The 17,980-nt window shown below is 42.1% G+C and overlaps 1 protein-coding gene across 1 annotated transcript in view; it reads left to right on the top strand.

Annotated features, from left to right (window-relative positions):
- Nucleotides 1-17,980, top strand: part of PDHX (pyruvate dehydrogenase complex component X) — a 704,575-nt gene that overhangs the window by 278,055 nt on the left and 408,540 nt on the right. Inside the window, exon 3 of the mRNA XM_085643496.1 lies at nt 5,869-5,969. Within this exon, the coding sequence (XP_085499622.1) occupies nt 5,869-5,969 (101 nt within the window). The remainder of the gene's footprint in view (nt 1-5,868; nt 5,970-17,980) is intronic.

Below are 17,980 nucleotides of genomic sequence, written 5' to 3'. Positions count from 1 at the left end.
AAATTATCTTACCGCTACAGTCGCAGAGCTACGTGTATTGCATACTTCGTTAATACGTGTACATAGAGCTGTTATTCAGTTCATGTCGCGCAGCTTCCAGGTGGGACCACCTGACGTCGCTGCGCAACCACTGGGACCTGCTGGTGTAATCATCAGTCCCGTCGTGATTAATTCAGTGATGGGCAAGCATCCGCAAAGTAAAGAAAAACTTCCTTATTGGCTTGCTGAAAAGTTTGGACAACTCAAAGCTGTTTTTCTAAATAGCATGCCTGTGGAGAAACACAGGCTCCTGACCATGAGTCTACGTAAAGGCCCAGTTCCCAAATTAGTTGATTGTAACACTTGGGGTAGAGTGTTTGCAGCGGTTTATTCGATGTGATTATGCACCCTCTTAATGACCGTTCTCCCTTTCATGATAAAACATGTTCAAGATGAACATTGGGCCGAGGCGGCCATGGAGTTGGGAATGGGACTGGTGGGCGTGTACAATATTGTTTGCAACATGATCCTTGCTGATGTTAATGGTGATACTGTGAGCTTACAAGTGTCACAATGCTTGGAGGCTGTGGCTGACGCAGACAAACAGCGCGAATTGCCAAAGATTAATGCTAAAGCTTAGAAAACATTAGGGCGCAATAGTCTGGGAATCAGGCCTTTTACTCTAACGCAAACTCAAGCTCAGATTACACAAAAAGCCCAGACTGATAAGGATGGGTGCCCGTTCTTTCCTAAAAAGAACTGGAGAAATAAAAAACAGGGGCAGCAACAACAGAAGCAGGGTTTGCGTGCTGGTTCACCGACACCTGAGTCTTCTGAGCGTACTTATGACTTGCGCGACCACGCGAACATTAAGACGCCTGATAGATTTCAAGTCCCTGATCAGCGCTCTCCTGGTTCTTTACAGGACACATCGAACTCTCAAGTCGGTGGTGGGGAACGCAAGGATCGTGGCAAAGGTCCAACCACACAACAGGGATGGGATCAACCTCAACAGTTTGATGTTAAGGCCAAACAAGAGGAGCTTCCTCGCTTTAGACTTCCATATCGGAGGAAGAAGGTAGCCTTTTTAACAGCGAAGTATGCCTCAGACGATGAGAACGCGGCTTCTCGATTGGACATGAGCAGTGACTCTGCTCGACAGCGCAGCGGAGGTTACCATAGTTACGGAGGCACTACGTCCCTGTCTTGAGGCGAGAGCAACTGATACTTTTATTACAGTACAAGCAGCAGATACACGAGTTGGTAGGATAGACCTTATGAAATTGTCTTCCAAATTAAAGGTGATATACAGCGTACAATCACTGCGGTTTTCTGGGAAAATTTCACCTCCTCATACGACATTTTGTTGGCAGAGGCCAATTGGCCTCCACCATTTGTGCTAGCCGCTTCTAAAGGGGAGGACGTGATACTTACGAGTTTTTCGTGTTACGTCCCTGAGGAACATGCAAAGGCTTATGCATCTGAGTTGGCTTAGGACCTTGCCCCGGCGGTATACCGTAATCATGTGGGCTGGGATAGAGAATCCCCGGCACATCAGATACCATTAAGGTCTATGCCACAGCCGCAATATCCAATCAGGCGAGTGGCTAAGGCTCCCGTGTGTGACATTCTAACTCAGTTGGAGTATCAAGGAGTGATTGAATCCTGTGTATCACTGATGAATAATCCTCTTTTTCCTGTATCCGCTTCTAATCTCGCTTGTTTTTTTAAACCCCAGCAATAATTCCCGCTTTTACATTGCTTACTAACGGCAGTTATCTTATTTTGAACAACCACGACTGCTGTGGTTTACGGGCAGGAATTCTGTATATAGTATCAGTTTCACAACGTGTTACTTGTTCTAGCAATGTGCTTTTTCCGACTACACATGGGGAAGTAAATAGTTCCATTTGGCCTTCCATTCCGACTTTGAAAACAGATTTCAACAAATTAAGCAAAGCTCTATTGTTTCAACAAGAAGTGGCTCTCACTTCGGCTCGAGAGACCTTCGAGTTGCAGGTGGCTAGAACATCTAGCGAGATACAGTCACTTTTAAACACGAAACTCCCACTTTACTGTTGGGAGCTTATACATCAAATATTTAATACGTCTGATACCAAAGGCCTTGCTAATTATTTTTAAGATTGTCGGATCCGGTCTTGTGACCTCTTTTCAGATGATATTTGGAGTAATACCAGCTTTTATTCACACTATTTTTTCTAGCGTCTACGGAGGGTTCCCTTTATTACTAGCGCTAGCTGGTGGAATCCTGATTATTCTTCTCCTGCTACACAATGACTGCTCATCTTGTGGTAATGCACAGACCAGGCCAATTGCAACTTTACTGTGACCGAATGCAAGAACTTTTTGGATGCTTGCCATTAGCAACGCTTAGCATGAGTTATGGACTAACTTTTTGCTTTGCCTACTTGCGTGTAACCTGTGTTCTACTGCCTCTCTGGTACGTCATGTTCAGACCCGGAGTATGTACAGTTAATGGGTCCCTTAGTGGCCCATGAGGTGTTTTTGGGGAGTAGAGAATCAATTATGATGTCAGTTGAAGCATATAATCCTTGCGTTCCAGGTCTCACCTTGCAATGACAACAACATAGATATCTTAATTGAGTTGAACTTGGGAGTACTGCAATGCAAGCAACGTCAGAGGCGTGGCTACGTGGCGCCATATTGAGTGTACTACTAACAGTACGAAGTGTGGCACCGCGCCCCTGCAACGAGAGTGTTGTGTCTGCCAGTGTCAGCAGCGTAGAGCAGTAGCGGTTGGGCAGATAGTGAAAAGCGCGTCTATGGCACTGTAGCCGACATGTAAAAGGTACTATTTTGTGTTTTGTCTTATGGTAGTTTAAGCGCGCCGTGAAGGTACTGGCTGTAGTTTATAAGCCCATTACCACCGGTGCACTTTTCAAGCTTCAGAGGGAGTGCTCTATATTGGGGAGTGGCTCTAACATAGCTGGCTAACAGGCAACCGTGTTATTATCAGTCTGTTGTGACCACAGGTAGTACACGGAAATTGACACTGACGTGCTTTGGGCCCGACCACCGCATACTCGTATCTATGATTCTTTGTTTTATCTAGAACAGCCAAGGATTTATGGTAGTTTTTTTTTTATTTGAATGTGCAAATGTATGAATATCTGGTGAAAATTATTTTCGAAAATGTATGGTTTTAACAGTGCATAGAGCTGTAGCCAATGACTTAATGATGTTGCACTTGAAACAAATGTGGTATGTCACTTTGAAGTGTAATTAATTCTGTGATGTAGTTGTGTCACATTTGTGTGCGAGACCCATTTATTTTAAAATGGATGCCGTTTCTGGTGTTCTGCTCACCTTGCACCTGCTTATCCTCCCTCCCAGTCAGTGTCCTGTTGCAAGCCACCCCTCCTCTTGTTTCCATGCAGCACCAAGAGGATTATGCCAAAGGTTCAAAAGATTAATAACTTTGTTTGGAAGGGTGTATTGTGAATGAAGCTTCTATTGTGTACTCTTAAGTATCATTTTAAGGACTTAAGTTCCATTGTAGGCGTGCTAATTCTATGAGCCAGTGTTTAAGGAATGTTTCAACTTATGTTGAATATCTCTGGAGGGCTGTTGTTGAGGAGCTAGGTGGAAGATTTCTCTTATCTTCAGAAATGGGTTAGTACTGAAGATTTAAAATATTGCGCTGCTGTTTCTGATTTGCCAGTGCGACCCTAACCATGATTATACCATGCTGATTTTGCAGAACCTATTAATGCCTTGCGTGAATTGTGTATAAAAACTCTTGGATTTTGGAATTGTGGGGGGCATTTTTTATAGTTGTTTCAAAGGGTGGTGTCGCATCAGCTGCTGCTGGAGCAACTTTCCTTTTCCTCTTGGGACTCTGTCTATTCTGTCTGTTTGTCAATAGATTTCTTTTATTAGGATGCTGTTAGTGCTCTTGATGAATTTTACTCTAGGTTTTTTGCCTAGACTTGCAATCTTAGTTACTGTGTGATCCTGAATGAACTTTGAGTGTAAGTATGAATAGTGAGAAACTGAGTTTGTGAATGAGTGTGTTGATGGATTTTTGTTTGTGTTGAGTTGGTTGGATATGTGATTATGATCGTGGGTTCAGTTGGTGGGCTTATTACTGTTGTGATTATATACTATTCATATGTGTAAACCCATTTCAAGTTGTTTTATTAAAATAGAATTGAATTGGTTATGGGATTTATGGAAAATCCAAGATCTTGAGATATTTATTATTTGTATTGTGGTGTGTGGAGCAAGGTGCAGCTACCACATCAGTTGGGATCCTGAATTAACAAATATTCCTTTTCAGATTTGAGTTTAATTTGGTTTGTTGTGTTAGCCTGAGTGCATACAGTGAAGTACAGTAACTCAGAGGTGGATTCCTGCTGGGCAGGAATTACTTGGTGAGAATATTTGTAGTATTTTGGTTCTTCCTCCTATTTCTAGATCAAATACTTTATGGCTTACCTTTTAGGTACTTAACCTAAAAAAACTGGCTTGTATTCCCTTTATAGGGAAAACAGGCAACATGTTATCGGTTTAATGCGATTTAATATGGTTCTGTAATTATTTTCTCGTTTGCGAATCAAAATCGCCCTGAGAGTGGTTGCTTAGCCAGGGAGCCATGCTGGGATTAGTGTGACATCACCACTGGCTGGACTCTAATTGGTTGTCTGCCAGCATAGTCTTGTGGTGATAGGTTGACCTTTGACAGAGCTGCACTGCTATTGGTTGTTGTTCGCTACGCTCGTTTACAGTATTTTGACTTATTCGAATGATTTGAGCCAATTAAGAGTACAACATGGATGCAGTATTTATGAAACCTAAGCTTAAGAAAGAGAAGATACCTAGAGAGTGACAAAAGTTGCCAAGTGAAGGCACACCAGCGTAGCAAGGGATGGAAGAGGCTGTGTGTTATACATGTGTCTGGATTCCCGAATATAATAAATATACAGAGCATTTAAGGCTTTGCAGTTTCCTATGGGGATGTCTTTCATTTTAGAAATTAGATTTCCTGATACAAACTAAGTATGACATGGAACCAGTGCTGAGAACTGCACAGTTTGGGGCACTTAATAAATGGGATCGCATGGCAACAGAGAAAGAGAGGGACATAAAAGATAAAACTATGAAGAAATCATTTAAGAGTTGTATGGAAGGCAACTTGGTTTTTCCAAAAGAAAAGTTGGAGAGGAGATATAATGGATTGTGTTAGGACCTTTTCTGCTACAGTTAAGGGAACAGAACAAGACATACTCTCAAGCACTGGAATGCTTCAGCAATCTACATGCGGCAAGAAACTCGCCATCACCATTTCACTTTTATAAACTCTTGTGAACTTTCTAAAGCTGCTAGCGCCAAGAAACCCATTTCTGGATATGTATCGTGTTCTTCATCATCAAATAAAGTAATTGTTAAAACGTCTACTTTTGAACAACACAATTGAAACCGAGATAATGATATGCTAAGGTGGAGTTTTTTGGTGGGGTAGATCCAGGGCAAAAATGGTGAGTCCTGCATAGACTGTTAGTGCTTTAACAACTTTGTGAGGCAGATGATCGTATGCTTTCTATTTTAAATTGAATTTCTTATATTTTTATTTCACCCATATTTGCTAACTTACTCAGTATCCGGTTAAATGTGTATGCTTTTTGTGTGTGAATTAAGAAAAGTATTACTTTTGTTTGATTTATTGTAGGAAATATCATGTACTAGTACTAGTTTTGATAACAATTTCATATCATAGATGTCAGTTTTGTTCGATGTTGTATTGCAGAAATTGTTACATGGTTTATTATGATTTTTGCTTTTACTTCTCAGCACACATGTTTTTGCTCTCAAAACCTTCATTAGAAATGTGTCTTTCATGATCTGTAGGTGAAGTTGTGAATGCTGGGGATGCCTTGTGTGAGATTGAAACCGACAAAGCGGTGGTAACCATGGAGTCCAGCGATGACGGTGTGCTTGCCAAAATTGTGGTATGCATTTATATTTTTTCTTTTGTTATGTTGGGTGTTGATCTTTAATTTTGGAGGACAGCCATGATCAACATCTACTTTCAGGTGAGATCCTTTAAAAAATTTAGTTCTTTGTTTCAGTGATGTACATATTAAGATTGTTGGTTTCTAGTTCTAATTGTTTTTTATTTTTGCTAACTGCATGTCTTTAATTCACTTAAGAAAATAACTCAATCATTTACTGCAGAAGTTAAGATATTTTTAAAGCATACTCAAGAATTTAGACTGCAAGACTCACAGCGTTAACGCTGTTGCATACATCATACACTGGTCAAAAGTAGTGAAAGAATGGAACTTTATCTAACACTGGACATGCCAGTGAACCATAGACTTTTAACATACTTTAGACTGAATATGTTTCCACAGCTTCTGGTAGGATGGCATGGGCAACAAGACCCTCCTGTTTATTCTTGTGATGAGTCTTCTGCACTAGACACTTTGCACAGTGTACTAGTTTGCCCAAAATGGGCCACTTTGCGTCAAAAGTATATACGCCCTTTATTTGCACATTTAGATTGTAAACAAGCGAGACCTGCCCTTTTATATTTACAATTTTTAGAAAATTCTACTGTCTGCTGGTATGTGGCAAGATTTTTAATAGCAGTGTATTATGCTTATGCTTAGGCTTGATATTGAAATGGAGTGTATTTACTTAATGATATTATTTGTTGCTTTTACTATGCTGGTATGATTGTTTTATTGTACTTTTATGATTGTTAAATACAATCGAATAAAGTAATTATTGATTGATTGATAGTTCTAATTTACACAAACGGGCGTGAGAAGGTTTTACTTCTTACAATATTTGTCTATCATTTTATTAGGAAAATGTGTAGTATTTCTATTCAAAACTTTCACTATAGTAGATAACCTTTCATGCTTGTCTGTCAGTTATGGACTGTGTCGAAAATGACCGGTCTGGTTTCTTAGTCCATGGAGGGTCAGTGAGACTCATGCCCGTTTCCACTGAGGACTGGACTCGCAGCCTATGTGCAAAGATTGAGGGCTAAGGGAGGTCTAACTGGGTAGCGGTTGAGGGAAAGAGAATATTATTGGCTCCCATCAGGCATCATCCAAGAGGGAGGACACCATTTCACCTATTCTCTTGAGATGTGCTTTAAATTAGCTACATTTTGTAATCCTACTTTTCTCCAGATGTAGTTGCAAAATTCCAGTGCACTAACCAAAACCTTTCTGCTGACGAAATTCACAGATGATCAAGTATAATATTTAAATTCAGTGTCATCAAAACGTGCTTGAATGGCACTGCGATGTTCGAAGGATTTTCCAACACAAGACATACATAACATTTTTTATGTTTAGTCTAATATTTTATAATGTCCTGTTTGAAGGACTGCTATTTTTAGATGACCACCAATATTGGATTGATCACCCCGAAGGTCATAAAACTCCATGTGTGAGCATGGACAGTGCAGTACAGGGGTGATTCTACGAGCACTGCCCTAACGTCTATAAAACATTGGGGCCATGAGTAGCTAAACGTGACCATCCTTTCCTGAGTTCAGAGGCCATTTTATCAGCGGCGTCACTATGGGGGTGCGGACCGCACCGGGTGACACCCTCACATGGGGTGACACCAACAGGGCCGGTGTGCGCCTAGCAACCTAACCTTTCAGGAGGAGGAGGTGCCTGTGCGCAGCGCGCACTGTCTCCTCTCCTTTCTTTTATTTGCTTGCCTGTGAAATGGATCCAAAAAAGAAAATCACTTTTGTCGGGAATCAATGTCGTATTTTTCTGACATTTAATTCCAAAGTGCAGCATCTGGAATAAAAGTTTAAAAATATGAAAAATAAATAACTAAATAAAGTAAGACAGAGTGGTAGCAAACCGGCCAGATTGATTTTATTCACACCCAAACACATTAGCGCCACTTTTACAGAGTTTGCCAGTGAAGAGCTATTTTTGTTGTCTTGGCTTTGTTTTCCCTGGGCTTGCAACTAGTGCACCAATCCTGGAGGTACTGCAATGTGAGGATTGAAAAACAAAATTTGTACTGCTGCTCTGTATCTAGGGATGTTGTCTTTTTTTTTTAACCATACTGCTTACGTTTTGTAAGGATATAAGCAATGGCCATTGAAATGGGGCCATTCAGGGCCCTGCTGTCATGTCCTTAACTGTTCAGACAAAAGCACTCACTGATTTCTGAACAGTGAGTGTAAAAGCGTTAAGGTAATCATGTTGTTCCTGCTTACATTTCACATGGTTTGCAAAATTTTGCATTCCCTATGATTGTTTGCTTTTTCCAGGATGCTGTCACTTTTTTTTGTAGGCCACATATTGCTCTTGCCCAGTACGTAATTTAAATTGAGCCGCATCCAGGTGTTTATAGCCGGCAACAATTGAGTTGTAGTTAAAGGCAGTCTGAGTTTTTCTCAGTGGGGCAGTATGGTGTTCAGTGGGGGAGAGGATGTGGCACTATGGCCAGAGCTGCTGAATTTGGAACTGGGGAACCAGGTTCAGCCTTAATAACCAGTCCGCCAGACCACTCTCCTGAGAGAGCACTATCTCATGCTAGACCTTAGAAGGCTTCGCAAGACATTAGAAGCCCCGGTGTCGTAGCACCAGCAGGTGGACCCTAGCATGACAAGTGTAGGTTAACCTTCAAGGTTTGTCCACCACTATTCATACTGAAGTTCACCTCCAGTCTTGCGGGCAGGCCTATGAAGCAGTACACCCTAGAATAGCAGTGACCCTGTCACTGAGATCACAGGGCCCTTGAGAAGGGCCAGCTCTAGGGCGGCGCAACCGGTGTGACCGCACCAGGTGCTGACTTTAGGTGGAGGCATCATTTTTGCAAGTATATTATGGTTTTAAAAGCACTTGCTGGCTCCTTCCTGGCCTCCAGTAATTTTCAGTAACAATAAAAATGTCATGATGACTCTGATGATTAATGTTCTTCCTAGAGAGAGATCGGAATTTTGTCTAATGGAAGATTTGACTCATGGAAAGGTAGCTCAGAAATGTACCTGCTGCAAAGAACATGTACCATGCAGATCACAAAGTGCACATAATGTAAATAGGCCAGTGGGCTACTGCTTTTGTCAGAGAGATCCTTTTGTTACTTGCAGTTTATAAGTTAAAATCCTAACATAGAACAGTGAGCTATTAACTGTCATCTACTCCGCAGCAACACAAGTCACATTTTTTTATTAACTTTTGATACGTTTGAGCTACAAACAATTTATTAGTTTAAATGGTCCGATCATGCTGCAGATCTTGCATTATGAGTCAAATATGGCAGAGCCATTATTATTTAGAAAGCATTTGCAAACTAGGATTTTTAGCCATTCATGTTTGAACTGCTGTTTTGGAAAAGGGAGAAGTGCTGATGACAGAAACTCCATGGCTCGGAGACAAATGGCTTGTGCTTCCACATTTTATCGTATTTGGGGACATTCTGTGATTAGAAGCATATCCCACTTTGTGAATACATTTTACTGTCAATAACTTATTATAACCTTAAATAATCATGTGTATCCATTGGTTGATAAAACTGGGCAGTGAAACCAAACAAATACAAAAAATTGGGATGTTTGCGCATTCTGGCCACGCCTCTGGCTCTGCCCACTGATCCAATCCTTGGGTTATTCCCGCCCTCTGATTCTCCGCCCACAGTTCCCCTACTTTTTTTTCCCCCCACTTCGACCACTGATATATCGTGTTGCTGGATAGTGGGAACACCACACCAGTACAAAGTACCATACCTATGATATTATAAATTCCAATAAACTGTTGACTAGCAGGTAGCCCACTGTACAACCTGATTAATGAGTCATTATCACACTGTTGTTAACAGGCACATTTTGTAAATATAGGACCTACATTTACAAACCTTACTAAGGATTCTGTATGGTCCCGTTATTTGCCAACTGTGTCCACTGGTGGACTCGGGCGGAGGAGGTCCATGCGGTAAGTCGTGAGGGGGTGACACCATGAGTTACCCGCACCGGGTGACACCAACCCTAGTGACGCAACTGCATTTTATTCTAGTGTTTGTGGAGCTACAGTTAAAGTAAAAGTCCCACCTGCCTCGAAATGGATCAAGACACCGCAGTGATAGGGAGAATGCAGAGGGAAGCATCTTTCTTAATGTGCCAAGAACGTGTGAAGAAGAGGTTGGGGAGCTTTGTGAGATTGTGTCATTATCTTTCTCTGTTTTTGTACCTTCCTTGATAGATAGATATGTGTGTGTGTGATTTTTTTTTTGTCTGCTTGTGGTTCCCTCCTTGTGTTTTGTAGCATAAAACACAGACACTGCCGATATGTATCAATGTAAACATTTGTGTGGTTTTCTTTATTCATATTTTCCTTGCGTGTTGCTTTAGGTTGTAATTTTTTATTGTGTGACGGATCACAAGTTTGATCTTGGTTTAAAGTATAATCAAGAACAACATATCGTGACCAGACGACACTTCACAAGATCTCTCTTCTGTGTCGGATGGGAACTGCAGCTGCCTGCTGATACCTCCATTAATTAGTAAATACATGCATTTAAAGATATGTAATGGGACTTGACAACCCCGGGTGACTCCTCGCATTAACGGCGGAGCGGCCTGATGCTGGAGCAGCGCATATGGACTGACAGCCAGAGTGTCCCACTGGGCTCCGCTTCGTCTAAAAATAGTTCATTTTAATTTTTGAGCAATTTCCGTGGTTGCCTGAAGCCGAAAGTGTGCCGCCACCGACGTGGGACGCTATTTTTAGCCAGCAGAGTTCAATGCGAGCTGTTTCTCGCATGAATGAATGTTAAACAAATGCCTTTCCTTTCAGCACCGCTGCTGCCTCATTAATTCCCCCATTACCAGGATTACGACTGCCAGCGAACTTTAGGATGGGCCAGGTTGTTAACTGCCCATCCTATAGAAGACGCCAGCGGCGGTGCCAGCAGCTCTGCATGCTTGTAACCCTCACGTGGGAACCAGGCCTGATTGGTTATTGAACCCTAAACCTGGAGACTTGCGCCAATCCTGACTTCGACACTTGCCATTGGAAGTCTTATTACCAATAGCCAGCCAGCAAAGGAGCTGTGGTTATCAGTGGCAGGACCCTGGATCCTAAAGGCATTCCTGACCCATTGATGGGTACTGAGCCAACCATCATATAATTGTGGCGCTCTGGACCGCTGCCGCTATGCCTTCTGCCCTCAAGATGCCTGCAGCCCTACTAGTCTTCTCCAGAGCTGGCAACTGAAGAAGCAGTGGCTGGGCCTTTCCTATTCTGCCTCTGTCTGTGGGACGCTTGACTCCCTTCGCACCTGGCTGCGCGAGGATCACTCCTCCTTCTGAGGAACCATAAAAACCTTCCAGCCTTATCACCGGTGCCACCGCACGTTATCATTCGATAATCACTCCATGCAGATCAAGGCCACTTAGTGAACATGCAGTGCTGCTATAGGTAAACTTAATAACCTAACATGTAGGACCGCATTCCACCAGTGCTTAATTTGAGCCAGTGGTTTCTGGTGCTCGACACCGGCACTTAATTGTCAACACCAGCGCTTGTGACAGTCTAGCTGTTGGGCTAATTAATAGTTGACCACAACAACAGTTAAGTGTTAATTCTATATACATTTTAAATGACTATTACCTGCTGCTCAAGCCATTCTTATAACTTTGGGAGCCTGAAGTGGTCCGAATTGTCACACTTGCAGGAGTGTCAAAGTTAGTAGCTGAGCCCTGCCACTTATTTTTAAGCAGTAAATTCTACCTCCTAGTGCCTAGCAGCAATTGGAGAGTACTAGGTGTACATACATCAGGGAGGGCATGGGCTGGACACTGTAAATAAGAGCAGCCCATTCAAAAATGCTCTAACAGCCCTGCTCTCTTCCACCCCCTCCTCTGTCCCTCTCCCTTTCTATCCACCCATTCTCTTTCACTCCTTCTCTCACCCCTTTCTTTCTCTCCTGAAGCCTCCCTGTGCCTGCTGTGGTTAACTTCCAGGAGCTGAAGAAGGTGACGGGGCACTTGAAGCAGGCTTGGGCTTTAAAACCGGCCTGCAGGGGCTCAGGCCCACCGGAGAAATGCCCGGTGGATTAAATGGGCAGTCCAGCCCTGTAGAAGGCAAATAAACATATTCGGCTTATAAACAAGGATAGTGAATCAGACATGTCTACGTTACCTACTACTGTATAAGTGAAAGCACCTAATTTGCAGACTTGAGCCCTTTGACTCCATGTGAATAAATTCAGCTTCTTCTTGTCTCTCTTTACCTCTGGGAGAGGGCAACACAGTTCGATCCCATATGGTTGCAACTTACGGGCACTCTTCTTTTGCAGCAGGAGCTCGACCAAGGGTAGATGGTTTCTGGCTCCTGGACACAAACTCTTCCTTGGTACCTGTGCTGCGGCTCTCTGCTTGAGGCCATTGGACTGCCTCTAAGTGGCTTTGACCCAAGACATTCTGCCTGCATTCTGCTGGTACATGTTGGTCCACATTCAGCCGTCCCAGTGCAGCCGGCGCTGCGTTAGCATTGCCACATGTTTTCTTTGATTCCTTATTCTTCTTATACTCTTTCTTTTAATCCTTTGCTTTGTTCTGCCATTTTTACATTATCTTCAATTCATTTTACTCATTGTGAATTCAATAAACACTCGATCACCCAGACACAGGAGGCGAGATGATTTCGAAATGCCACGTATTTTATTAGATTACCCAATGCATTTCGGGACGAATCCCTTCATCAGGGGTATCTAGAATACAAAAATTAATAAATATTTACATCATTACTGAATGTCAACCTCAAACATACCTTTCATGTATTTCTGTGTAATCGTTGTATCAATAGTGCATGCTCAGTTCATCACCAAGCTTACTAAAACCAGTCGTATTCTAAACAAGCAACAAATCATCTGCAGCATACCCTCCAAAAAACCTCCCAATTCCTGCTGTCCTTCGCCTGTCCTCACACTGAACCACCTCCGCTCAACTAACAACTTTTCCCTATTTAAGCAAGGATTACTTAAAAATGCCTCGCATGATATTGCCTTACTACGCTTACCGTGACACAGATAAGGAATCCTTCCCGATGAGAAAGCTACATGACTTCGCTCGCTGCCGGCTGAAGTTTATGCGAGCATGTTCCATATCATTCACATTCTAGAAGTGCTAGAGCGCATATCTTTCTCCTTGTAATGATGAAATCCCTTCTTCTCAAATGGCCCTTGTACTAATCACGGCACTGAAATTACCTCCAGGTGCTCAAACTGTTGCAACTCACGCGAGTTTTACGAGATGCTGAACAAGCTACCGATTTTTTTTAAAAAGTGTACTGAGAGCACCACAGCCTGGTCAGTAGAACTTGATGTCTAATTTTATAGAGAGGACTTGACGTAAAGCTGGTGGACGTGTGTTGTCCTTAGTACGTGTTACTAGTTTATGGCAGTCTGTGCACCTCACTTGCGGGCCCAACTTCTGATCCTGAAAACTCTGCCACTCAAACCAATGTGCTGAAGCTCTGAGCAATCCAGTTGTAAAAAGAACAAGCATTTGCAATGCAATAGGTCTCGCATTTACGCGAGTTTAAGCTATTGGCATTGTAAATGAAAACGCCTTTTATTTATGTTTTAAAAACAAAAATAAAAGGAATAGTTAATTGCAATGTCAATAGCTCAAAATTCCATAAATGCGAGACCTATTGTATTGCAAATGATTGTTAGATTAGTGAGTAAAAACGTTCCCTTTCGGCCAGCGCGGCAAATTAATTAAATAAACAAGCGCGGCCGCTAAAGTGAAAGCGGACTGCGCTGCAAATAAAAAAAAGAAAATTTTGCTTAACGACTTATGAAGGAGACCGTGTAACGCCACATGTAAAAGATTCAGTCCTCATGGCAGGTAACAAATGGCGACAGGACGGTAACAAGAAGGGACTAACCAGCATCTTTATCAATCGGAAACCAGCATTTATCAAGGACAATGACACCAGCCAATCAAAAATATGGGCGGAGAGAAGGCGAGGCATACACAGCATACTCGACTACTGCATGCCTCGCAGAGCGAGCAGCGCATTCGCGCTGCCGCTGGGCTCGACCTAAAAACATCTCAGACCTCTGAAAGACAAAGTGTACCAAAACCAATAGTCATTTGTTGAGGCATTTGCATAATGGAAATTAGCCATAATAACAGTCCCCTACGAAGTGGTCCATCATTCCTTGATTGAATGAATGATTGAAAAGCCTCTTATAAAGCGTAACGGCTGCTTCCAAGAAAGCGTCCCAGCGCTAAGCTAACCATGAACTTGACTGCTTCTGTCTCACAAGCATTTGCAATGCAATCGGTCTCGCCTTTGGAATCTTATATGTATTTAGCTATGCAGCACATTAGCCTGGGTGCTGAAAACATCTACTGTTCTTTAATATGTTGGGAAAGTAAGCACCAAACTGCGGAACACGCCAGGTATGGGAACACATGGAGAGAAATATCAGCGGGAAATGCCATATAATCTGACCTCGTCTTCGAGAGAATAGTCTAAGAGGTCAGACAGCAGGAGAGCAAACCATGGGAAACTTTTAACAGCAGTGCAGAACACAATTACAGGTCACAATAATTATATTTGGACGATTGCCCAATTAATGCAGTTACTTTTTCATAGGAAAATAAAAATTGCTGCTGGGGGAATGTCTACCTTTCATGGAAACCGCATAAAATGCAGGTTTCCTTCAACAACTAATCTTTAGACATCTGAAAGTATTGCCTTTATTCATACTATTTTTGTTTTCAATGTCCTACCATTTTCCAAACCAGGGTATTTATGTTTGGACTTTGTGTAGCTTTTCTGCATCTACGAATCTGTGAATGCTAAGAAGGGAGAGCCTGGATGTAGCTTGAAAGGTTAATTTATTGTATTGCTTTAAAAGACTTTAACTTTTAAAGAAAAAAACCCATTCTGCTAATTAATTAATTTATTACAAGCAGTGTTTGGCTTCATACACATGTAAAATACAATTTGTGTATCTTAATAGCTTTAGTGACTAATGCAGTTTAAAAAAGTGTTGATTTATAAAATAGAATTATGAAAAATTCTTTGATGAACAACTATTGGAACTGAAGTCTCTCTAGGATAGATTGGTAGGAAGGGAAGATTTGTATTGATGTGCACCATCACATGTAACATATCTAGCTTTCTTTATGATGATGTTTTCCAAAACTGTTTTATTTGCCTTCGCAAAACAAAAAGTAAATCCAGTAAGGATTACTAAGTGCAAACACATGTCTGCTGCTATGACTGAACAGTACAACACAGAGCTGGATTGAACCATTCATTAATTTATCGGTGTGTGCCCCCAGTTGTTGATTGCCATTAAAAAAGATACCTTCCATACCTATTATTCACATGCACACGTTGAATCGAGAGAACATGATGGCATTGCCCAACGGACAAAAGTTGGGCAGAAAACTGTACCGAAGAGGCTTGTGATGCAAATGGTTCACCATGTTGCCTCTAGTGGGCAAAAGAGGTTCTCCAAAATAAGTAGTTTGAGATGAGGATTCCCACATAGAAAACGTTTTGCCAGGAACTAGCTCTGACTGAAATTTTTAGGGCACACTGGCCGGAGTATTCAGGTAGAGGGGTTACCAAGTTAGTAGATACTGTGTGGTTTATACCCGCCATTTGTTGAAGTCTATGGGTTTAGATTTTTATGTTTTTTAGATAACTATAGCCATGTCAGGCTGTTAAAGGTTTTTTGTACAAATTAGACTGTCAGTAAGTGTGTTGCTGTGGCAGTCTCTGTCTGACACTCATTCATGTCTACTCACTGAGAAAGTCTTATATAATGTATTTGCATTGTATTTTACAAGGAGCAGTTATGTAGTGGGTGCGTAGCCTAGAGAGGTACTGGAGTGCAGGGCACAAAACAAGGGATACATCCACTATATGTGGGCGTAGTAAGTGCACAATCATGCATTTATATTGTGGTTAAAGAGATAATGTAAGAGGCTACTTTTAATGGGGAGAGGGGCTAGGAGGTGATTTTGGCAAGATTTTGAGACAGCGCGTTGCATACGGGTGCGATCAGCAATGAGTAATGACATACCTTGACCATATACAGTCAATAGTATGAATCTGAAAGTGGCAATCCGTCGATAAATTTTGCAACGGTTTATTTGGTACCTTATATCTAGAAACTATTTCCTTCATGGTTTAAACGCTAAAAGACAAACATATGTGAACGTGCGATTCACAGACTTTAAAACACAACATAATAGCTGTCCTATCTGCAGGTTATAGCCTTCTTTGCCTCTAGTCTAAAAGCCATTGAAAGTACTAAACATCTATGCCCTCTCTACGGGTTGTTATTCTTCTTGTATTTTCAACGCCCTCTAAGCATTTTGTCTTTCATGTCTACAGGCTGTGCATTGCTTGTTTTGGTAACAGCCCTTCCTCTCTGTCTTAGATATACACAGTCCTGTTTTTTTAGCTGCTTGCTCACCCAGGTTGCTGATGGATGATAGTGCTCCTCCCTTTGAATCTTGGCATCACCATCCTGTAGCTTTGCAGCAAATGTTTTTAGGAAAAGAGGGAACACGCCGGGACGTTTCGTTGTTACGAGTCTGGGGTACCGCAAAGCTAGCAGTCCCAAAACAGCACAATCTCTGTTGTAAGAGAACTCTGTCCCCCGTGTGCCAGGCGAAAAGTGTGTCACAACACACGTGACCATATGTCCTACAACTAAACTTTAAAACACTAGAACTGAAGTGGATATGTGAAGAACTCTTTGGCTGCCATATTAGGTGTAGGCGATACCATAGTGTGTTTAGTCCACTCCTTGCGGTACAAGAATCACGAGGCAGCACGTTGAGACACCAAGGTTGAGCTTCACACGCGAGCGTGGAAAGACGAGGTTCATGTCTTTCTTCTATCAGCAGTGGTTTCGTTTGCATCATTAGGTAATCTGTAAATGGCAGTCTGTGGCGAGATGAAGGGAGGCAGATAGGCACACATAACTGAGTTAAGATACCGCGACTAGCAAGTACACCAACAGCAGTGGCGTTTGTGGAAAGGCTAAAAATGGACAATCTACCTCGAGTTACCTGTACTTAGATTTCATTTGCAAGTACGGAGTTTAAAAGATATTAGCAATGCCATAGATCTCGCATTTAAACGCAAGACCTATGGCATTGCAAAGAAGGAGCCGCGATTGTCCCATCTGCTTAAAAAGTGAAAGCGTCCATGGCGCGCTGAATCTAAGCATAGCATGTCATGCCGGCAGGAAGAGAAACTCAATCAAGAAAATAGTGCTTACAAGACTAAATAACAGGTATCGTGTAGCAACCCAAGTAAAGGGGCCAGTAGCCCTGGGAGGTTGCAAATGAAGACAAGGTGGTACTAAGGATGGACTAAAAGCCCTATTAATCAATTAGAAGCCTGTATTTACGAATGATAATGGCACAGGCCAATGACCAATATGGGTGGAGAGTGGGTGGGTCTTCTCTTCCATACTCAACTACAGCAGTTCGCCTGTGCAGCGCATGCACGCTGACTCAGGCTCGACCTAAAAAGGATGGTTTTAAGTTTGGATTTGAAAAAGTCTTCCTTCAATTTCCCGTAGACTCCGTGGTAAAGAATTCCAAAGCCTAGCAGCCCAGACACAGAGAGATCTTGCTGCTTCTCTGACTTTGCAATTCAAAAGATTCTGAACAAGTCTCAGACTAGCAGAGCGAGGAACCCTACTGGGTTCATAAACTCAAACTCTTTCCTGTAAAGAACAAGCGCCTCTTTTCTGTAGGGTTCTTTGAGTTATTGTAAGAGCACCTGTCTGTGTTCTAGGACCTGCTCTTCTGTGGCTGACGCATCATAGACACATACACTGACCCACGCTAGCGCTGGATTCTAAATTAATTTCACTTGGGAAACTGCCTGCGTAATAATGTAATTTACAGTTCTGACAAAATTACTAGCAGTAACTGATCCAAACCTCACTGACATCTTTTCATTCATTTTACCTTTGTAAGGGA

Source organism: Triturus cristatus, chromosome 3_1, assembly GCF_964204655.1.
Source record: "Triturus cristatus chromosome 3_1, aTriCri1.1, whole genome shotgun sequence".
In the NCBI taxonomy this organism is placed as follows: domain Eukaryota; kingdom Metazoa; phylum Chordata; class Amphibia; order Caudata; family Salamandridae; genus Triturus; species Triturus cristatus.
Note: the sequence above shows the minus strand (reverse complement) of the source record. Positions and strands in the feature narration are given on the sequence as shown.